Consider the following 18,952-nt stretch of genomic DNA (forward strand, 5'->3'; position numbering starts at 1 on the left):
CCGCCGCACCTCGCCGGCGCGCGAGCCACTGCCGGCCGACCCCGCCGCCGCACCGCGCCTCCTCGTCGCGCCCCTCCGCTGCCTCCTCGCAGGCGCCGCCCCCCGGCGACCTCCTCCACCGCCGGCGCACCCCGCAGCTCCGGCGAGCTCGAGCTCCACCGCCGGCACCGCCTCGGCTTCCGTGCCGTGATCCCGATCTGGATCCGGTCGCGTGAACAGTAAACCCTAACCCCCGATTTTTTTGCTAAGTCCTGGAAATTTTGATCCAAGTTGCTCTATTCGAGGTCCCGTAACTTTGCAACCGTAGCTCCGTTTTGGGCGTATGATATATCAAAATCTTCGCCTCGACATGTACATCACTTCATTACATTGCATCATTTGCATTTAAGGTCATCTTGATCCCCAAAATGCTGTTAGAAGGAGGCTTCGTGAGTTAAATTGCAGATCCGTTAGTTCATCATGCACTTTTGTCATTTTTGCCATGATTAATTCGTGCATGATATGCCTGTGCCCCTTTGGGATGAATTGTTAAGCATTTTGTCTTCTTTCCAGAGGTGCCACCCATGTATTTTTAGGATGTGTGTGTTGTCTTGTGCAAGCTTGCGAAGAGAGGTACCTGAGATTGCAGATTTCAGGGACTTAGTGATTTTCACTAAGTCTGGGATATTTTAGTTCATGATGCTATATGTCCAGCTTGTTTCCTAGTGATCCGTGCCTCTTTTGAGGATGATCAGTAAGGGAGTTTTGATATTTATGTTATGCTCTATCCATCCATGTCTTTGTTTGCATATGTGGAGTGCTCTAGGTTGACTCAATCGAGCTCAACTTTTGCTTCGTTGTTAATCTGGGCAGATCGTCAACTTGTTTGCGATTTTGCCGATGCTACCGTTAGTGTTCCATGCATGCTATGCCTTTGTTCTTGCCATGTGTAGCTAGCACATTGTGCCTTCTTGCTGGTTATATGCTTTCCTTGCCATGACTTGCACCGTAGTGAGTGCATCGAGCTCGTTTACATGCCTTCGTGAGTTATATTTCAGCGTGTCTCAGTTTTCACTAAGTCTGAAAACTGATTGTGTTCGAGCTATGTTCGTGAGCTCGGTAGAGTATTTTGTGAACCCTTTTGGCCCCAGGTCACTTTGGGTGTTTTGTTAAGCTTGTTGAGTAGCTCCATGCCATGTTCTTACTTGTCATGTTCAGGTTTTCTATCATGTTGTTTTGCTTCTCCGAAGAGAGCATCGTGATCTGAAATTTCAGACTAGTGTTAATTTCACTAAGTCTGGAATCTGTTTTGCATTTGCGTTTTAACCATGCTTGTTTGAACCTCTTAATGGATGAATTTGCCTATGGCTCAGTGCTAGTGTTTTGTCAACCATCTTGTGTACATCACTGCCATGTATTTTGTTTCCATGTTTGGTGGCTGTAGCATGTTCATTTCGTTGCATTTAGATGCCTACTTGCTGCAAATCGCAGACCGGTGTCATATCTTAAAACGCTCGCCATTTCCAAACCGTAGCTCCGATTCCTATGATCTTTATATCGTTTTCAAGCGATTTCATCCCCTCTATCCAGTGGCACACTTGGTTTTCCAAGTTGATGCCAGGTTCATGCATTTCCTGTCATATCTTGCATTTTGCATCCCGCATCGCATCCCGCATAGCATATCGTCATTTCATCAAATTGCTTGGTCTTGCCCGTGGTTGATTGTATCCTTGTTGCTTGTTTGTCTTGTGGGTAGAGCCGGGAGACGAGTTCGCTACCGAGGAGCCCGTTGAGTTTGCTTGCGAGGATCCAGTCAACTCTGACAACTGTGCATGCAAGATGATCATACCCTCGAAATCACTACTATCTTTGCTATGCTAGTTTGCTCGCTCTTTTGCTTTGCCACTGCTACGATGCCTACCTTTTGCTTGTCAGCCTCCCAATTGCCATGTTGATCCTCTAACCCACCATTGTCCTAGCAAACCGTTGATTGGCTATGTTACCGCTTTGCTCAGCCCTTCTTATAGCGTTGTTAGTTGCAGGTGAAGATTGGAGCCGTTCCTTGTTGGAACATTTATTTTCTTGTTGGGATATCATTATATTGCTATGTTGTCTTAATGCATCTATATACTTGGTAAAGGGTGGAAGGCTCGGCCTCTCGCCTAGTGTTTTGTTCCACTCTTGCCGCCCTAGTTTCCGTCATATCGGTGTTATGTTCCCGGATTGTTGCATCCCTTACGCGGTTGGGTTATAATGGGAACCCCTTGATAGTTCGCCTTGATTAAAGCTTTTCCAGCAATGCCCAACATTGGTTTTACCATTTGCCACCTAGCCTCTTTTTCCCTTGGGTTTCCGGAGCGCGAAGGTCATCTTATTTTAACCCCCCCGGGCCAGTGCTCCTCTGAGCGTTGGTCCAAACTAGAGTCCTGTGCAGCGCCCCCTCGGGGAAACTCGAGGTTTGGTTTTAGTTGTATGGAGCGCTCATCTGAGTGTGCCCTGAGAAAGAGATATGTGCAGCTCCTATCGGGATTTGTCGGCACATTCGGGCGGTGTTGCTGGTCTTGTTTTAACCTGTCGAATTGTCTTGTTGTACCGGGTTGCCGAGTCTGATCGGTGTGTCTCGGGTGGAGGTCTATTCCTTCGTTGACCGTGAGAGCTTGTCATGGGCTAAGTTGGGACCCCCCTGCAGGGATTGAACTTTCGAAAGCCGTGCCCGCGGTTATGGGCAGATGGGAATTTGTTAATGTCCGGTTGTAGATTACTTGAACTAAACTTAATTAAAATGAATCAACCGTGTGTGTTACCGTGATGGCCCCTTCGCGGCGGAGTCCGGGAAGTGGACACGGTGTTGGAGTTATGCTTGCGCAGGATGTTCCTTTAGCTTCTCGCTCGTGCTTCGCCTTCTCTTCTCGCTCTCTTTTGCGTATAAGTTAGCCACCACATATGCTAGTCGCTTGCTGCAGCTCCACATATTTTTGCCTTATCCATTCCTATGAGCTTAAATAGTCTTGATCGCGTGGGTGTGAGATTGCTGAGTCCCTGTGGCTCACAGATACTACAACTTCAGATGCAGGTCCAGGTGTTTCTGCTCCAGTTGACGATTACGAGCTCAAGTGGGAGTTCGACGAGGACTCTCAGCGATACTACGTGTCTTTTCCGGATGATCAGTAGTGGTGCCTAGTTGGGGTTATCGATTCAGGACCTTGTCGCATGTTGGGGGTCTTTTCTATTTTGGCACCGTAGTCGGGCCATGAGTGATTTGTTTGATGGATGTTATTTGTGTACTCTGATGTGACGTGGCGAGTGTAAGCCAACTATGTTATCTCCCCCTTTTATTATATATTACATGGGATGTTGTAATGATTGCCTGACTTGCGACATTACTTTCAATGCGGTTATGCCTCTAAGTCGTGCCTCGGCACGTGGGAGCTATAGCCGCATCGAGGGCGTTACAAGAGGATATCGCAAGCTTGAGCGTTGTATTGCAATATCTTCAATTCTTCTGCAGTTGCTTCATGATTTGGTTCTCTCCCATCGAAGAATTCACCTTGCAAACCAATACACACAATAGCCCAAAACAGCGGGGTTATGTCCAAGAATATGCATTTTCATCTTATGCTTCCAACTAGCAAAATTTGTACCATCAAAGTAAGGACCTCTATGGTGGTAATATCCCTTGCTAGACACCATACTCTCCTAGGTTGTGAAACCAAGGCTATGATCACCAAAGCTGTGGAAATCAAGGCAAAAATGGAGACCAAAGCTCTGATACCACTTGTAGGATCGAAAGTATGTCTAGAGGGGGGTGATTAGACTACTTGAACAAATAAAAACCTAGCCTTTTCCCAATTTTAAGTCTTGGTTGATTTTAGCAACTTAACACAAGTCAAGCAATCAACCTACACATGCAATTCTAAGAGTATAGCAGTGGAATGTAAATCATTGCATATGAAGGTAAAACGGAGGAGTTTGGAGGGAGCAAAGGCAATGTAGACACGGAGATTTTTTGTGTGGTTCTGATAGGTGGTGCTATCGTACATCCACGTTGATGGAGACTTCAACCCACGAAGGGTAACAGTTGCGCGAGTCCACGGAGGGCTCCACCCATGAAGGGTCCACGAAGAAGAAACCTTGTCTATCCCACCATGGCCATCGCCCATGAAGGACTTGCCTCACTTGGGTAGATCTTCACGAAGTAGGCGATCTCCTTGCCCTTACAAACTCCTTGGTTCAAACAATTTTTACGGAGGCTCCCAAGTGACACCTAACCAATCTAGGAGACACCACTCTCTAAAAGGTAATAGATGGTGTGTTGATGATGAAATCCTTGCTCTTGTGCTTCAAATGATAGTCTTCCCAACACTCAACTCTCTCTCATAGATTTGGATATGGTGGAAAGAAGATTTGAGTGGAAAGCAACTTGGGGAAGGCTAGAGATCAAGATTCTTGTGGTAGGATTGGAATGTCTTGGTCTCAACACATGAGTAGGTGGTTCTCTCTCAGAAAATGAGTAGTGGAAGTGTAGGCATGTTCTGTACAAATGGAGAAGGGGTGGAGGGGTATATATAGCCTCCACACAAAATCTAACCGTTACATACAATTTACCAAACTCGGTGGGACCGAATAGTGAAACTCGTCAGATCGATCTGGTTCAAAATGTGAATGTTAGGGTTTTCGATGGGACCGATAATATCAACTCAGTGGGACCAATGCGCTAGGGTTAGGGCAAAACCTCATCTCGATGAGATCGATCACATGAACTCGCTGAGACAGATTTCAGTAATAAGCGAACAGAGACTTGGTCAGGCAAACTCAGTGGGACCGATCGGTCATTTTGGTGAGACCGAAATGGTACGAGAAGGAAACAAAGAGTTTGCATTGCAAACTCGGTGGGGACCGATCGCTCATCTCGGTGAGACCAAAACTTCACGAAAAGGAAACAGAGAGTTTGTAATCCCATCTCGGTGAGACCGAGATCCCTATCAGTGTGACCAAACTGATTAGGATTTCTTGCTATGGCTATGTCAAGTGAACTCGGTGGTGCCGGATAGATCAAATCAGTGGGGCTGAGTTTGACTTTAGGTTTAGGACATATGTGGAAATGAGAAAGTGGTTGATGGTTTTGCAGCATATAACTAAGCATTTTGAGCAAGCAAGCCATTAAGCAACACCTCATCCCCTTTTAATAGTATTGACTTTTCCTATGGACTCAATGTGATCTTGGATCACTAAAATGAAAATGAAGAATCTTGAGCTTTTTCCAATGTGTGTCCTTAGCATTTTGAGGGGTCCACATCTTTAGTCCATGCCATACCAATCACTGAACTTTTTGAAACATTAATTTTTTGAATGGATATTAGTTCAATGAGCTATGTGTTGTTATGAATTACCGAAACCACCCGGGGATTAGTTGCATTTTCAAGGATGAAGACATAGAACTTTGCAAAGTACATACGGATCCTAATGTGGCATACCCGTTGACTAAACCTCTTCTATGGTCAAAACATGATCATCACCAAGACTCCATGGGTGTCAGATTCATTACTATGTAAACTAGATTATTGACTCTAGTGCAAGTGGAAGACTGTTGGAAATATGCCCTAGAGGCAATAATAAATTGGTTATGATCATATTTCCTTATTCATGATAAAGGTTTATTATTCATGCTAGAATTGTATTGGCCATAATCTTAAATACATGTGTGAATACGTCAACAAATACTATGCCCCTAGTGAGCTTCTACTAGACTAGCTTGTTGATAAAAAATGGTTAAAGTTTCCTAACCATAGACATGAGTTGTCATTTGATAATGGGATCACATCATTAGGACAATGATGTGATGGACAAGACCCAACCGTAAGCTCAGCATCCGGTCGTATCACTTGAGTTTATTTTTATAGCTTTCTTCATATCAAGTATCTATTCCTAAGACCATGAGATAATTCAACTCCCAGATACCTGAGGAATACCTTGTGTGCTACCAAACGTCAATTCATAACTGGGTGATCATAAGATGCTCTATAGGTATCTCCGATGGTGTCTGTTGGGTTGGCATGGATCGATACTGGGATTTGTCACACCAGGTGATGGAGACATATCTCTGGGCCCTCTCGGTAATACAACATCGTAAGGAGCTTGCAAGCAATGTGACTAATGAGTTAGTCATGAGATCTTGTATTATGGAACGAGTAAAGAGACTTGTTGGTAACGAGATTGAACTAGGTATGGAGATACCGACGATCAAATCTCGGGCAAGTAACATATCACCGGACAAAGAGAATTGCATACGGTATTAACTGAATCCTTGACATCATGGTTCAACCGAAAAAAGATCTTCGTGGAATATGTAGGAACCAATATGGGCATCCATGTTCCGCTATTGGTTATTAACCGGAGAGGTGTCTCGGTCATGTCTACATGATTCTCGAACCCGTAGGGTCTGCACGCTTAATGTTCGGTGATGCCAGAGTAATATTGGGATATGCATGTTGGTGACCAAATGTTGTTTGGAGTCCTGGATGAGATCCCGGATGTCATGAGGAGATCCGGAATGGTCCGGGGGTAAAGATTTATATATGGAAAGTTGCTTTCAGGGTTCCGGAATAAGTTTCTGTTTTTTCGGTATTGTACCGATAGAAGGTTCTGAAAACTTCCGGAGGAGTCCGTAAGTCCACCAAGGGTTCCACCACATCCAAGGGCCAGCATGGACTGAGGGGAGGCGCCCTAGCCTTATGATACGCCTCCAACGTATCTATGGTTTTTGATTGTTCCATGTTGTTATATTATCATTCTTGGATATTTTACAATCATTTTGTAGCAACTTTATATCATTTTTTTGGACTAACCTATTGACATAATGCCCAGTGCCAGTTGCTGTTTTTTTGCTTTTTTTTACATAGCGGAAAATCAATACCAAACGGAGTCCAAACGCAGCGAAACTTTTTGGAGATTTTTTCTAGAACAGAAGACACCTATTGGGCCAAAGAAATACCAGAGGGGTGCCTTGAGGGGGGCACAACCCACCTGGAAGTGCCTAGGGGTCCATGCGTGCCCTGGTGAGTTGTGCCCACCTCGTGGCCTCACGCACCGCCTCTTCTCCGTATAAATACCCAAATATTCCAGAAACCCTAGGGGAGTCGATGAAACACAATTCCAGCCGCCGCAAGTTCCAGAACCACGAGCTCCAATCTAGACACCATCACAGAGGGGTTCATCATCCTCATTGGTGCCTCTTCGATGATGCATGAGCAGTTCATTGTAGACCTAAAGGTCCATAGGCAGTAGCTAGATGGCTTCCTCTCTCTCTTTTGATTCTCAATACAATAGTCTCTTGGAGATCTATTCGATGTAACTCTTTTTTATGGTGTGTTTATTGTGATCCGATGAACTTTGAGTTTATGATTAGATCTATTTTATCCATGAAACTTATTTGAGTTTTGATCTCTTATATGCATGATTATTTATAGCCTCGTATTTCTTCTTCGAATATTTGGTTTAGTTAGGCCGACTATATCTATTTTTCTTGCCATGGGAAGAGGTGCTTCGTGATGAGTTCGATCGTGCGGTGTTCTTTCCCAGTGTATACATCATGTCATCGTTCTTATTGCATTACTCCGTTTCTCCATGAACTTGATACACTAGATGCATGCTGGATAGTGGTCGATGTGTGGAGTAATAGTAGTAGATGCAGGCAAGAGTCGGTCTACTAATCTTGGACGTGATGCCTATATATTGATCATTGCCTGGATACCGTCATAATTATTTGAGGCTCTATCAATTGTCCAATAATAATTTGTTTACCCACCGTGTGCTATTTCTTGAGAGAAGCCACTAGTGAAATCTACGGCCCCCAGGTCTATTCTTTATCATATTTTATTTGAGATCTATTTTTATTTGCTTTTATTTTTAGATCTATTATTCCAAAAACCCAAAAATACCTTGCTTAATTTTTTTGTTACTTCTTTTATTTCGTGTTTTATTGAGATCTATTTATCCAATCTATCACAATTTTATCCTGACAACTTGTCCATTTCCTACCCTGTTACCCATAAGAGGGATTGACAACCCCTCATAAGCGTCGGGTTGCAAGTATTTGTTCTTTGTGTGCAGGTACCGTTTACATAGTGTGGTTGGTTCTCCTAGTGGATTGATACATTGGTTTCATAACTGAGGAAAATACCTACCATAGCTGTGCTGCATCGTCCCTTCCTTTTTGGGGAAATACGACGTAGTTCAAGCCGCATCACCTTATTGGGCCAGGCGCACAAGTGCCTCAAGGCCCATGTGGCTTGGGAGAGGTGGAAAGTCCACCTGTGTATGGAAAAAGGAGGGAATTGGACTAGGAGTCCAACTCCCCCCCTTGGTGCGCCCCTAGGGCTTGGAGGGCTGGCCACCACACCCCTCCACCTATATAGAGAGGGGAGGGGGCACCCCCAAGAGGAGACACAAGCCCTTGCCCCCCTCTCTCCCGTTACTTCGTAACTCCTCTGTCTTTGTTGTTTCTTTAGCGCTCGGCGTAGCCCTGCCGGAATCACTCCACCACCATCACCATCACGCCGTCGTGCTACCGCCGATCCCATCTACTTCTCCTCCCTCGCTTGCTGGATCAAGGAGGAGGAGACGTCATCGAGCCGTATGTGTGCTGAACGCGGAGGTGCCGTCCGTTCGGTACTTCATCGATTTGGACCACGATTGGATCGTGACGAGTACAACTACATCAACCGCGTGATATACGCTTCCGCTTAACGGTCCATGAGGGTATGATGACAACGATGATGATGATGATCGTGGTGATGAAGATGAGAGGTGGCTGAGGGGGTCCTTCTTTAGGGTCAAGCGTGTGGCGATCCGATGGTAGGAACAAATAAAAAGAGATGCTCAAGACACAAGGTGAGGTGAAGTGGATGAAAGACAAGATTAGTGAGTTGATCAAGACAAATAAGGAGTTGGAGGAGAAGAGGCAGCAAGAGAAGTTGGAGTTGGAGGGGAGGAACAAGAGAAGATGGCAGAATGGAAACAGATGCACGAAAGTAAAAGGGTGCAAGGAAGAGATGTAGACGTGTATGCTTCAGCTTGAGGAGTATTGATTAATGCAAGAGAGAAGATGACAGAGAAGAACTGGTTCGTGATGTTGGATCCAAATGCAATGTATGAAACATCAAAATCGTTAACAGAGTTTGCGAGCGGAGATCATGGCTTCCAGGATGCCATGGAGCAGCCAATACACTGGAGGAGGGGTGCACACATGGGAAGACGCAGCCTTGCCGATGGCATGTGATTTGTACACAACGGTCGAATGTGTGCATGATGCTTCATCTTTCCTTCATGCATTTCGAGCATATGATGATTGCTTTTGGTTGAACTTCATGTTATGTTTATATTTGAATTCAATTCTTGAAGAATATGGTATGGTTTAAAATCTTGTTGAATGGCAAAAGATTAGATACACGTGAAAAGGAGAATCAAGAGTGTATATGCACAAATATAGAAAAAATATGAGAGGAAATTATGAAGGCCGCAAAGATACGGCAACTCTAAATTAGCACACACGTTCGGTGACCTACAAACACTTATGAAGGGCACTCCAACCAATTATAGAAGCATCCGATATGATGAGTTTGCTAAAGTTACGATTGGGCATCAAGCCACCATTCAATCCAGAATAAGGTGTTTCGGCCATCAAACCATTGGCCAAAGTGGAAAGCACGAATTACACTATCGTGTGCGACAAATTCATACTCCCTCCGTTCCTAAATATTTGTCTTTCTAGACATTTCAACAAGTGACTACATACGGAGCAAAATGAGTGAATCTACACTCTAAAATAAGTCTACATTCATTCGTATCTTGTGACCATTTGAAATGCCTAGAAAGACAAATATTTAGGAACGGAGGGAGTATATGTGTATTCAAACATCCCTGTAATCACATGGATAAGAAACATCAATAAGAGAAAAAACACATGAAGGAAAATACACAGAAATTTGATAGACATGTTTTCACAAAATAGAAGAGAACAAAAACCGCATGCATGCATAATAGACATTTTGATACAATGTAAAGAACTATATTTCAATCTACGTGAATGAGCGTAAAAAAGAGATCACTCGAACATTTGTGTATCATCTTCTTCCTCCTAGACTCTTGCTTTTCTTTTTTCTCCTTTGGCCACCCAACTTTCCACCCATCCTTACCTCACCTTCGGCTATAGTGCCATGTCAAACCGCATTGTCCCCGCATTCAACGGAGTAGTTATCTAATTCGAGAGGGGATTGAAGGAAAAGGACCCCCACCTGTGTAGGTCAAATTTCCCCTGCCTCCAGCAAGGTTATCTAATCCGAGCAACGCTCGGAGCTAAAAACCCTCCCCCACCCGCACAGGTCAAGTTTTTCTCAGCTCTGTTAGTGACGTTGCGACAAGCCGCGTCGTCGCACCCGCACACGTCAATGAGCGGATGCCGAAATTTCGTGATACCGAGGCACACAGGAAAGTCGCATGAAAAAATAAGAAAAATGTGCTACAAACGTGATGAGCCATTCCAAACCAATCAACAATAAAAAAATATATAGAGAAAAAAAAACCCAGATCCCAGACAGTGCAACCAATTGGACGTTCTCCCTCATTAGTCCAACGGCGTGACAGCTCGCATCAGCTCTCCTCTCTCCAGCTCCTCCCCTTTTTCAGGCCCCCAAAATATCATCCTCCTGCCCTCCATCCATGCTTCTCTTTCTCTTCTGACCTGATCTGCTTATTTTATTAGGTCTTGACCCTTGACTTGTCTAATCTAATCCTCCATGCATGCAATTGCAATGGCCAAAGCAAAGAAAAGCAGCCACACACACCCTGTCACCACTCACCACTCCCTCACAGCTCCCACTGGGCACTGGCACTGGCGCTCCTCCCCTCCTGCAACCCATCAGTCCTCACTCATCTCTCTCTCCACACCGTCTGTGGGAGTAGGGAGTACCGCTCCTAATAATTGATCCTTTGCTCTCCATTCTCTCGTTGATTTGTTGTTACTCTAAAGATCACCACCAACCACCCTCCCCTTCCCCAAACCCTCCTCCCAACCACAATCCAATCTTTTATCAAGAACAAATTAACCACCCCTCACCCTTTACCCACAAACAATCGTCTAATCTTTGGTCTCTGCCTCCACATTGCTCCCAAATCCAACTTCTTGGGCCCTGTCGCCCCTCAAATCCACCCTTTTTCGTCACTCCATCCTGTCCTAAATTCCCCTCCTCACCCAAAAGCCCCAGCGTTTCCCACTGCATCATCCTCTGCGAAATCCAATCTTGGCCGCTTGGATTGCCCATTCATTTATTCTCTGAGGGAATCCAGCCTTTCTGCTCCAATTCTCTGCAGGAACCCAAGCTTTAGCGGGCTGCTCTGTTCGAAACCCGATCTCTCTTTAGCACCGAATTCTGCAAGAAAGCCAGAGTTGTTGCGGAGATCCGCCATTCCTGGTTGAGCCGACGAGCTTCGCCGCCGCGGTCCGATGTCGGACTCGGACCAGAGCACCGTCGTCTTCGGGCTCCACCTGTGGGAGCTCGTTGGCATCGGCGTCGGCGCCGCCTTCGTGCTCCTCCTTGTCCTCCTCTCCCTCCTGTGCCTTCTCGCCAACCGCCGTCGCCGCCGTCGCCGGGCCCCCGCCGCCCCCGTCCTCCACCTCGCCACCGTCGCGCCCAGTGCCCATCCCAAGAACCCCACCAAGCCGCCCAAGGACATCCAAGAGGTGCCCTCTCGCGGCGCGCAGGCCCCCGCGGGGGGCACCGCGCCCAAGGTGCCGCTCGCTCAGATTCTCCAGGCGTCCCCGCAGGAGTCCATCCAGATCGAGACCGGCAAGGAGCACCGCATCACGTTCCCGGAGCAGCCGCCGCCCCACCATCAGCGTAGCGGGGGGCCGTCGTCGCGAGGGGCCAGCGGCGAGAGCCGCGGAGGTGGCCCGGAGCCGGGTGTGCCGGAGGTCTCACACCTCGGGTGGGGCCACTGGTACACTCTCAAGGAGCTCGAGGCAGCGACGGCAATGTTCGCCGACGAGAAGGTGATTGGCGAGGGCGGCTACGGCATCGTGTACCACGGCATTCTCGAGGACGGCACACAGGTCGCCGTCAAGAATTTGCTGAATAACAGGTAACAGCGCTTCCCGTGAACTCAAGTATAGCCAAATTTAGAGCCTTGTTTCTGATTGGCGTCTAATTGATTTGAGTTTAAGCAAGATGTATAATTTGATGGGTGCACCGGGTCACTGAATCTGACTTGAGATATTGACAATTCAGATGGTGACATTGTGCAAGAACTTGATAAAAAAAATGACAAGTCGTTGTTAGCATGTTTTTTTTTGCGGGGTCGTTGTTAGCATGCTTAGCGTGGAAGCTGCCATTTGAGAGGCTGAAATGTGTGGTTTGTGTAACGTGTGGTTTTTGTGTTGCTGAATTTAGTAATATACTTGGTTTGTTAGGGGCCAGGCTGAGAGGGAATTCAAGGTTGAGGTCGAAGCAATCGGGCGGGTGCGGCACAAGAACCTCGTGCGGCTGCTTGGATACTGTGCTGAGGGCAACCAAAGGTGCCTCCTTGAGTGATAACTTGAACTGCTGTATTCGATAAATGAGGCGCTTGTAACATAAAATGTGTTGTATATGAACTCTTTTCAGGATGCTTGTGTATGAGTTCGTCAATAATGGAACTTTAGAGCAATGGATTCATGGTGATGTTGGTCCTGTGAGCCCTCTTACATGGGACATACGAATGAAGATTATTCTCGGATCAGCAAAAGGGTAAGTGCATGTGAGTTACTGATGATCTAACAAGATATTTACCGCTACTTCATACTTACACAGTTACCTAGTTGTGCAGTTTAATGTATTTGCATGAGGGACTTGAGCCAAAGGTGGTTCACCGTGATGTCAAGTCAAGCAATATCCTACTTGACAAGCATTGGAACGCTAAGCTTTCTGATTTTGGGCTAGCAAAGCTTTTGGGCTCCGAGAGGAGTTACGTCACGACCAGGGTTATGGGGACATTTGGGTTAGTATGATACTCATAAAATCATCGTCACACAAGATAAACATGAACATAGTTGCTTATGTATCTCTTGTTATTACAGGTATGTTGCTCCAGAGTATGCAGGCACTGGCATGTTGAATGAAACTAGTGATGTCTATAGTTTTGGGATTCTTATTATGGAAATAATATCTGGTAGGGTACCAGTAGATTACAACAGGCCACCTGGAGAGGTTAGTAATGGCTGTGCCTCCTTATAACCAGTGCTACATTAAGCACTTGTGAAATGCATTTATAAATTCTGCAGATTAATCTTTCAGGTTAATCTCGTTGAATGGCTGAAGACAATGGTCAGCAGCCGGAATTCAGAGGGGGTTTTGGATCCCAAGATGACCGAGAAGCCTACTTCAAGGGCACTGAAAAAGGCTTTGCTAGTGGCTCTGCGATGTGTAGACCCTGAAGCTCGCAAGAGGCCGAAGATTGGTCATGTGATTCACATGCTTGAAGTTGATGATTTCCCCTACAGAGATGTAAGTCAATATGGCACGACAATTTTTTATCTTTATTTTCAAGTACCTGTCATTTAATAACAATTATCTCAAGAATAATTTTGCAGTATATTTGTTATCCCTATTTATTTTTCCTGTTGCCGGGGAAAGAAGGACATCAAGATGAACACGTCGAGTATCATACATTGTTTTGCTTTAGATTATTAATTAGACCATACACTTTCTCTTTTGCCTATTACTGAAGGGGCTCCCTTTTGGTCATTGTAAGTTACATTGTGGGTTGATACTTCTTTTCTTTGTTACAAAAAATATGGATTTCAGCATTTTCTTTCCAGTTTGAATCTGTTAAGATTTAAGATGTGTAAATGAAGCCATTTGCCTTTCAATATACGAACAACAAATTTGTCCCCTCATAATTAGGTCAAATTTTTTTTATTATAAGAAGAGTTTTTACAGAGAAAATGTGTTTACTTATAGTGATACCTTTTGTTACTCTTATTGCCAGGACCGCCGAGCTGGCAGAGCTCCAGGTCAAGCGAAATTGGGGGAAACAGCTTCAGGCGAACCAGGCGATAGTAGCGGGAACGACACACCAAGGGACACGCCAAAAGGTCAATCCAAACCCGACAATTCAAGGTGGAGAAATCAGGAGACCTAGCTATGATGGAAACGGTGATTCTTCCGGACCTTCGTGCATGATCAAGAAAGAAGCTGGATGGCGCAGACCTACTACAAACAAGCTTGTTTGCGGCTCCATGGGTTGAGTAAGGTGTGGAACCATGGAAAGCGTCTAATGGAGAGATCGTGATAGCATCTGTACATTACTGGATTAATTATGGTAGGCATAGGGATTTTTTGGTTGGTTTCGCCGGATCGTGTTTATGTAAAAGATATATCTCCGTATGATAAAGGCGCTATACTTTCAGGGGTAAAGCTGAGCGTCGCTTATGACCGACCTCCTGGTTGGTGTCATGTTGCTGCCCAGCTTATGATTCCTCGTCCCTTTCTTCCTTGATGAGATTCATTTTCTATACTTTACTACTAGCTTTCACGTAGAAATTTGATGGTTCAGTTCTTCAGGCTGGATGCTCAGATTGACAGCCAGGGATTGCATGGCATGGTACTCTGCAAGTATCATATAATTGCTTCTTCAACCTGGAGGAGAAAAAGGAGAGGTTGGTGGCATGGCCTAACCTACCTGGCATTGTTTAGGAAAGTATTCACAACTGACGATATTATCATTATTCAGCCATGCTTGACAGTGAAGCCAGCTTGGGCTGCTAACTGGCAACCAGTTGCACACTCACTCAGATTTTCAAAGGAGCACCGTCGGTCTCAGTGATCAAACAGAACCGTGTAGCGCCTGCACAGGAAAAGGTAGGGTTCAGGTGGCAATCATGGACGGAATCTGAGGTGAATTAGGTGATCCAGGCTAGATACAAAACAAGGTTGATGATTAGCAAGAAAGAAACGTTATGATTTATTTAGACGATGGCGTTCGGGAGATGTATTTCCTGGGGATGGGGGTGGGGGTGCATGGGGCCGGCGAGAGCTCAGCTTCTCCTAAAATCTCACAGGCGGCTTCGCTGTCCTCGTGCCGTGCCCCTACTACTGCTGTCCGTGACGCTTTGCCCGGACAACCGCCGCCGACAGTTCGCCATCCACCTAGGCTGCCGCTGCCACGCCCAATGTTGGTGTGGGTGCCGGTGCTGCCTTTTCTTTTTTGATAATGGGACTTGGTAACAAATGTGCTAACCCTTTGTGGGCGAACCCCTTCAAGGTTTCCGAATCGTAATATTTTGAACGAATTTTACAGATCCATAGTGAACATGTACAAGTTTTCACATTTTTTTATTTATTTTTTTTAAAACTTGGAAATATCCTTTTCGAGCGTTTTGAAATAACGGGCTCATGCACGTCTCCCAAAACTTCACTCTTCATGGGATGATGGGGCGCCCACTGTCAATGGACCGATCAAAAGGCCTAAGTTTTCCAACAACACCATACATGTTTGTCCCAGAACATGAAGATTAATACAGTCACTACGGAGACTCATATAATACCGATGCTTGTTGTCGCAGAGCTTAAAGTTTGGTCACTCAAATGCCTTGCTATCGTTTAACCTGCCTTAGTAAGACACAAAGCATCAAACATGTGGCTTCATCCTGGGTGGATTGTAGTAAAATAATCCCTTTTGGCTATCCCCACGAATGTTGCTGTTGATTTCCCTCATTTTTGTGTGCATCAATATTTCAATATATTTAAGTGGTAGTTTCTATGAGTTATGCAAAATTGGAAGGTACACACATAGATGACAGAAGAATTCACTACATAGGAGTCTAAAGCGTGTGAAACACTGGTCATCCAAACGGGCGCCTCCTCTTGCGGACTACTCTTTTAACCTTACAAGTTACACCCCATAAACCATTAGAGCATGCTCAATGCAAGGTGCTAGGAGAGGGCTCCGAGATCAATATCCTGATTAGTGGACATTTGGGCATGTCATCGACGCAAAAGGATATGTTGTCCTCTTACCTTTTTTCTAGCACAAGTTAATGCAAATAACGGATTTTACATTCGACTTTGCAGTTAACTAGTGCATGAGCGCTCAACGTTGCAAATAGAGAGTGCTACGATGGTTTTTTATTTTATGATATGTGTTTTTTTCTCTATTAGCATCTATTAAAGCGTCTAATGTTGAGTATGATCTTAGCAGTCACATATTCCTTTATTGGCATCTCCCCGTCGCACTCTTCATTATCCATGGACTACCCGCTCACTAAACTCCATTTTCTCACAACAATAATGGTGATACCGCCTCAACACCCACCACTCGCATATGAATTTAAGATTTCCATGCACCAAATAGACCGAACTCGTCGCCAAAGTCATTGAATCACTAGAAGACACATCCGTCTCGCTCCACATTAGCATGGTTGGTCGTGTTGAATGTATCATGCTATATCTATGATTTACTGAAACTAGGTCTTAATACGGGCTCATCAAATAAAAAGGAAAGGAAATCAAGATGGGTTGTTTCATTTGCATTGCAAGATGAGGCGGCGTAAGCATTGTACTAGCAACTGGAACTGTATCCCATCATGTTTTTTTAAGATTTTGTAGGGACCTTTTCCAGATTTTTTTAAATCCAGTGCATATACACACACTAACATGCATTGATTATTTGGAGGCACACGTGCACACCCACTAGTAGAAAAAGGGTTAAATGTGAAGCACATTAGTGCCGGTTTAAATTTGAGCCAGCACTAATGTGTCCATTAGTGCCGGTTCCAACGGCTAGGCGGGCGGACATCATTAGTACCGGTTCGTGGGCAACAATTAGTACAAGTTCATGCCACGAACCGGTACTGATGATGCTGTGTCAGGCTGTGGGACTCACGAACACCTTTAGTACCGGTTCATGGCATGAACCGGTACTAGAGTTTTTTATTAAGCTGATTTTTAGTCCCACCTCGCTAGGAGAGAGGCAATAGGAGCGGTTTATAAGCCGTGAGTGCAGAGACGATAAAGGAGAGGCGCAATGCTCACTTGCAGGTTGCTTAGCTTCAAGCCTTTCGGAATAGAATAGATTGCACAGAGCTATGTGCAGTGTAGTCTACCCTATTCCGAGCATTGCGCCTTTTTTATTTTTAATAACTTATTAGAACTCCGGACTTCTTGTGTTACGGCAAAAACTGGATGCACTTCATGTACAAACTGGACAATCTCTTTCGAAGTATCAGGGCCGGTTTCGGACGAAAACTCATCGGTTACACCGGCACTTCATTTGTTAAATTTATTACAACTTCAGACTTTTTTGCGTTCAGTACGCATCATTCTAAGCCACGTCATCAATTTTTAACTCTTTCTGACATCATTTGCTCCCCTAGCACGAACCGGTACTAAAGAAGTTGTGGCAGGGCTATTTTTAGTCCCACCTCGCTCCCCTAGCAAGATTTTGACCACCTTAAATATGATACTTCTCAAACTATCACAAGCATTTGGTCTTCATTAAACTCTATGTGTAGGATTTGTGGCTGCAATAGGAGTCTTCGTCGGTTCTTAAATTGGTTGTAGATTCCTATTGACAATTTAGATTCTATACAAAAAGGTCATTGATGATCAATGTATTTTTTATGTACTTCTTTGTAGCAGTAGCGCGTTTTGGCTGAAAGATGGTACTGATCAATGTATTTTTTCTGTGTTCAGATGCACAATTTAAATATGTTACTTCTCAAACTATCACAAGCATTTGGTCTTCCAACACGTTCTGACATCATTTGTTATTTTTCAGTCACTGATTTGTTTAGATCAGAGCTAAATGACCGTGAAAATGAAAATCACTACAAAACAAACTCTGAAAATGTTGAAGGTATCATCATTTCAACCGTATAGCATGTTCGAAAGAGTAGAGAGGGTCACGGCAAAAAAAACTATATAAAAAAATTACTCAAAAATAAATAGAAGAAAACAAATAAAGCAGAAAAGAAAAAACTATATAAAAAATTACTCAAAAATAAATACAAGAAAAATAAATAATGCAGAAAAGTAAAAATTATATAAAGCAAAAATATTCACAAAGAAACTAAATACAGCAAAAAAACTACTCAGAAATAAATAGAAGAAAAAACAAATAAAGCAGAAAAGAAAAAACTATATAAAAAATTACTCAAAAATAAATACAAGAAAATAAATAATGCAGAAAAGGAAAAAAATTATATAAAGCAAAAATATTCACAAAGAAACTAAATACAGCAAAAAAAACTACTCAGAAATAAATAGAAGAAAACAAATAAAGCAGAAAAGAAAAAACTATATAAAAAATTACTCAAAAATAAATAATGCAGAAAAGAAAAAAATTATATAAAGCAAAAATATTCACAAAGAAACTAAATACAACAAAAAAAACTACTCAGAAATAAATAGAAGAAAACAAATAAAACAGAAAAGAAAAAAACTATATAAATAAGTACTCAAAAATAAATACAAGAAAATAAATAATGCAGAAAAGAAAAAAATATAAAAAAATTGTTGGGGCGCTGTCCGGTGGGTCTGCCAGACCTAGGGTGTGCAAATTCAGGCCCATAAAGACCAGCAGGCTCACAGGGCAGCGCGCCGGAGTTAGGCCCAGAAGTCTGCTATATAGAGGAGTTCGAAAGGGCAGCCGCGGCTGGGTTTATAAATCAGCGCGGCTGCCCTTCGCTCGGCGAGGTGGGACTAAAAATAGCGCACCGCGGGTGGCAGCGCACGGCCATTAGTACCGGTTGGTGGCTCCAACCGGTACTAATGGGTTGTCCTTTAGTACCGGTTGGATCCACCAACCGGTACTAAAGGCCCTCGTTTCCCGTCGTCACCGTCTCGCGCCGCCGCCCCGTACTACGTCGCCATCTCGATCGCCCCCGGCCCGCCGCCCGCGTCATCGCGCCGTCCCCGTTGTCGCCCGTACGCCGCCGCCCGTA

General features: G+C 44.4%; 1 protein-coding gene across 2 annotated transcripts; it reads left to right on the forward strand.

The window, feature by feature from the left end:
• The first annotated feature begins 10,825 nt into the window (after positions 1-10,825).
• LOC119364287 (probable serine/threonine-protein kinase At1g01540) lies at positions 10,826-14,426 on the forward strand. Of its 2 annotated transcripts, XM_037629733.1 has the most exons (7): positions 10,826-12,114; positions 12,443-12,547; positions 12,636-12,758; positions 12,838-13,008; positions 13,088-13,217; positions 13,305-13,514; positions 13,999-14,426. In XM_037629733.1, exons 1-7 carry the CDS (start codon positions 11,480-11,482, stop codon positions 14,149-14,151), a joined length of 1,527 nt encoding a protein of 508 aa, XP_037485630.1. In that variant the 5' UTR covers positions 10,826-11,479; the 3' UTR covers positions 14,152-14,426. The 2 variants fall into 2 exon arrangements, with proteins under 2 accessions (XP_037485630.1, XP_037485631.1); XM_037629734.1 differs by lacking the exon at positions 13,999-14,426 and having other exon boundaries at positions 13,292-13,423.
• Positions 14,427-18,952: the final 4,526 nt, after the last annotated feature.

Source organism: Triticum dicoccoides, chromosome 2B (genome assembly GCF_002162155.2).
Source record: "Triticum dicoccoides isolate Atlit2015 ecotype Zavitan chromosome 2B, WEW_v2.0, whole genome shotgun sequence".
NCBI classification, from domain to species: Eukaryota; Viridiplantae; Streptophyta; class Magnoliopsida; order Poales; family Poaceae; genus Triticum; species Triticum dicoccoides.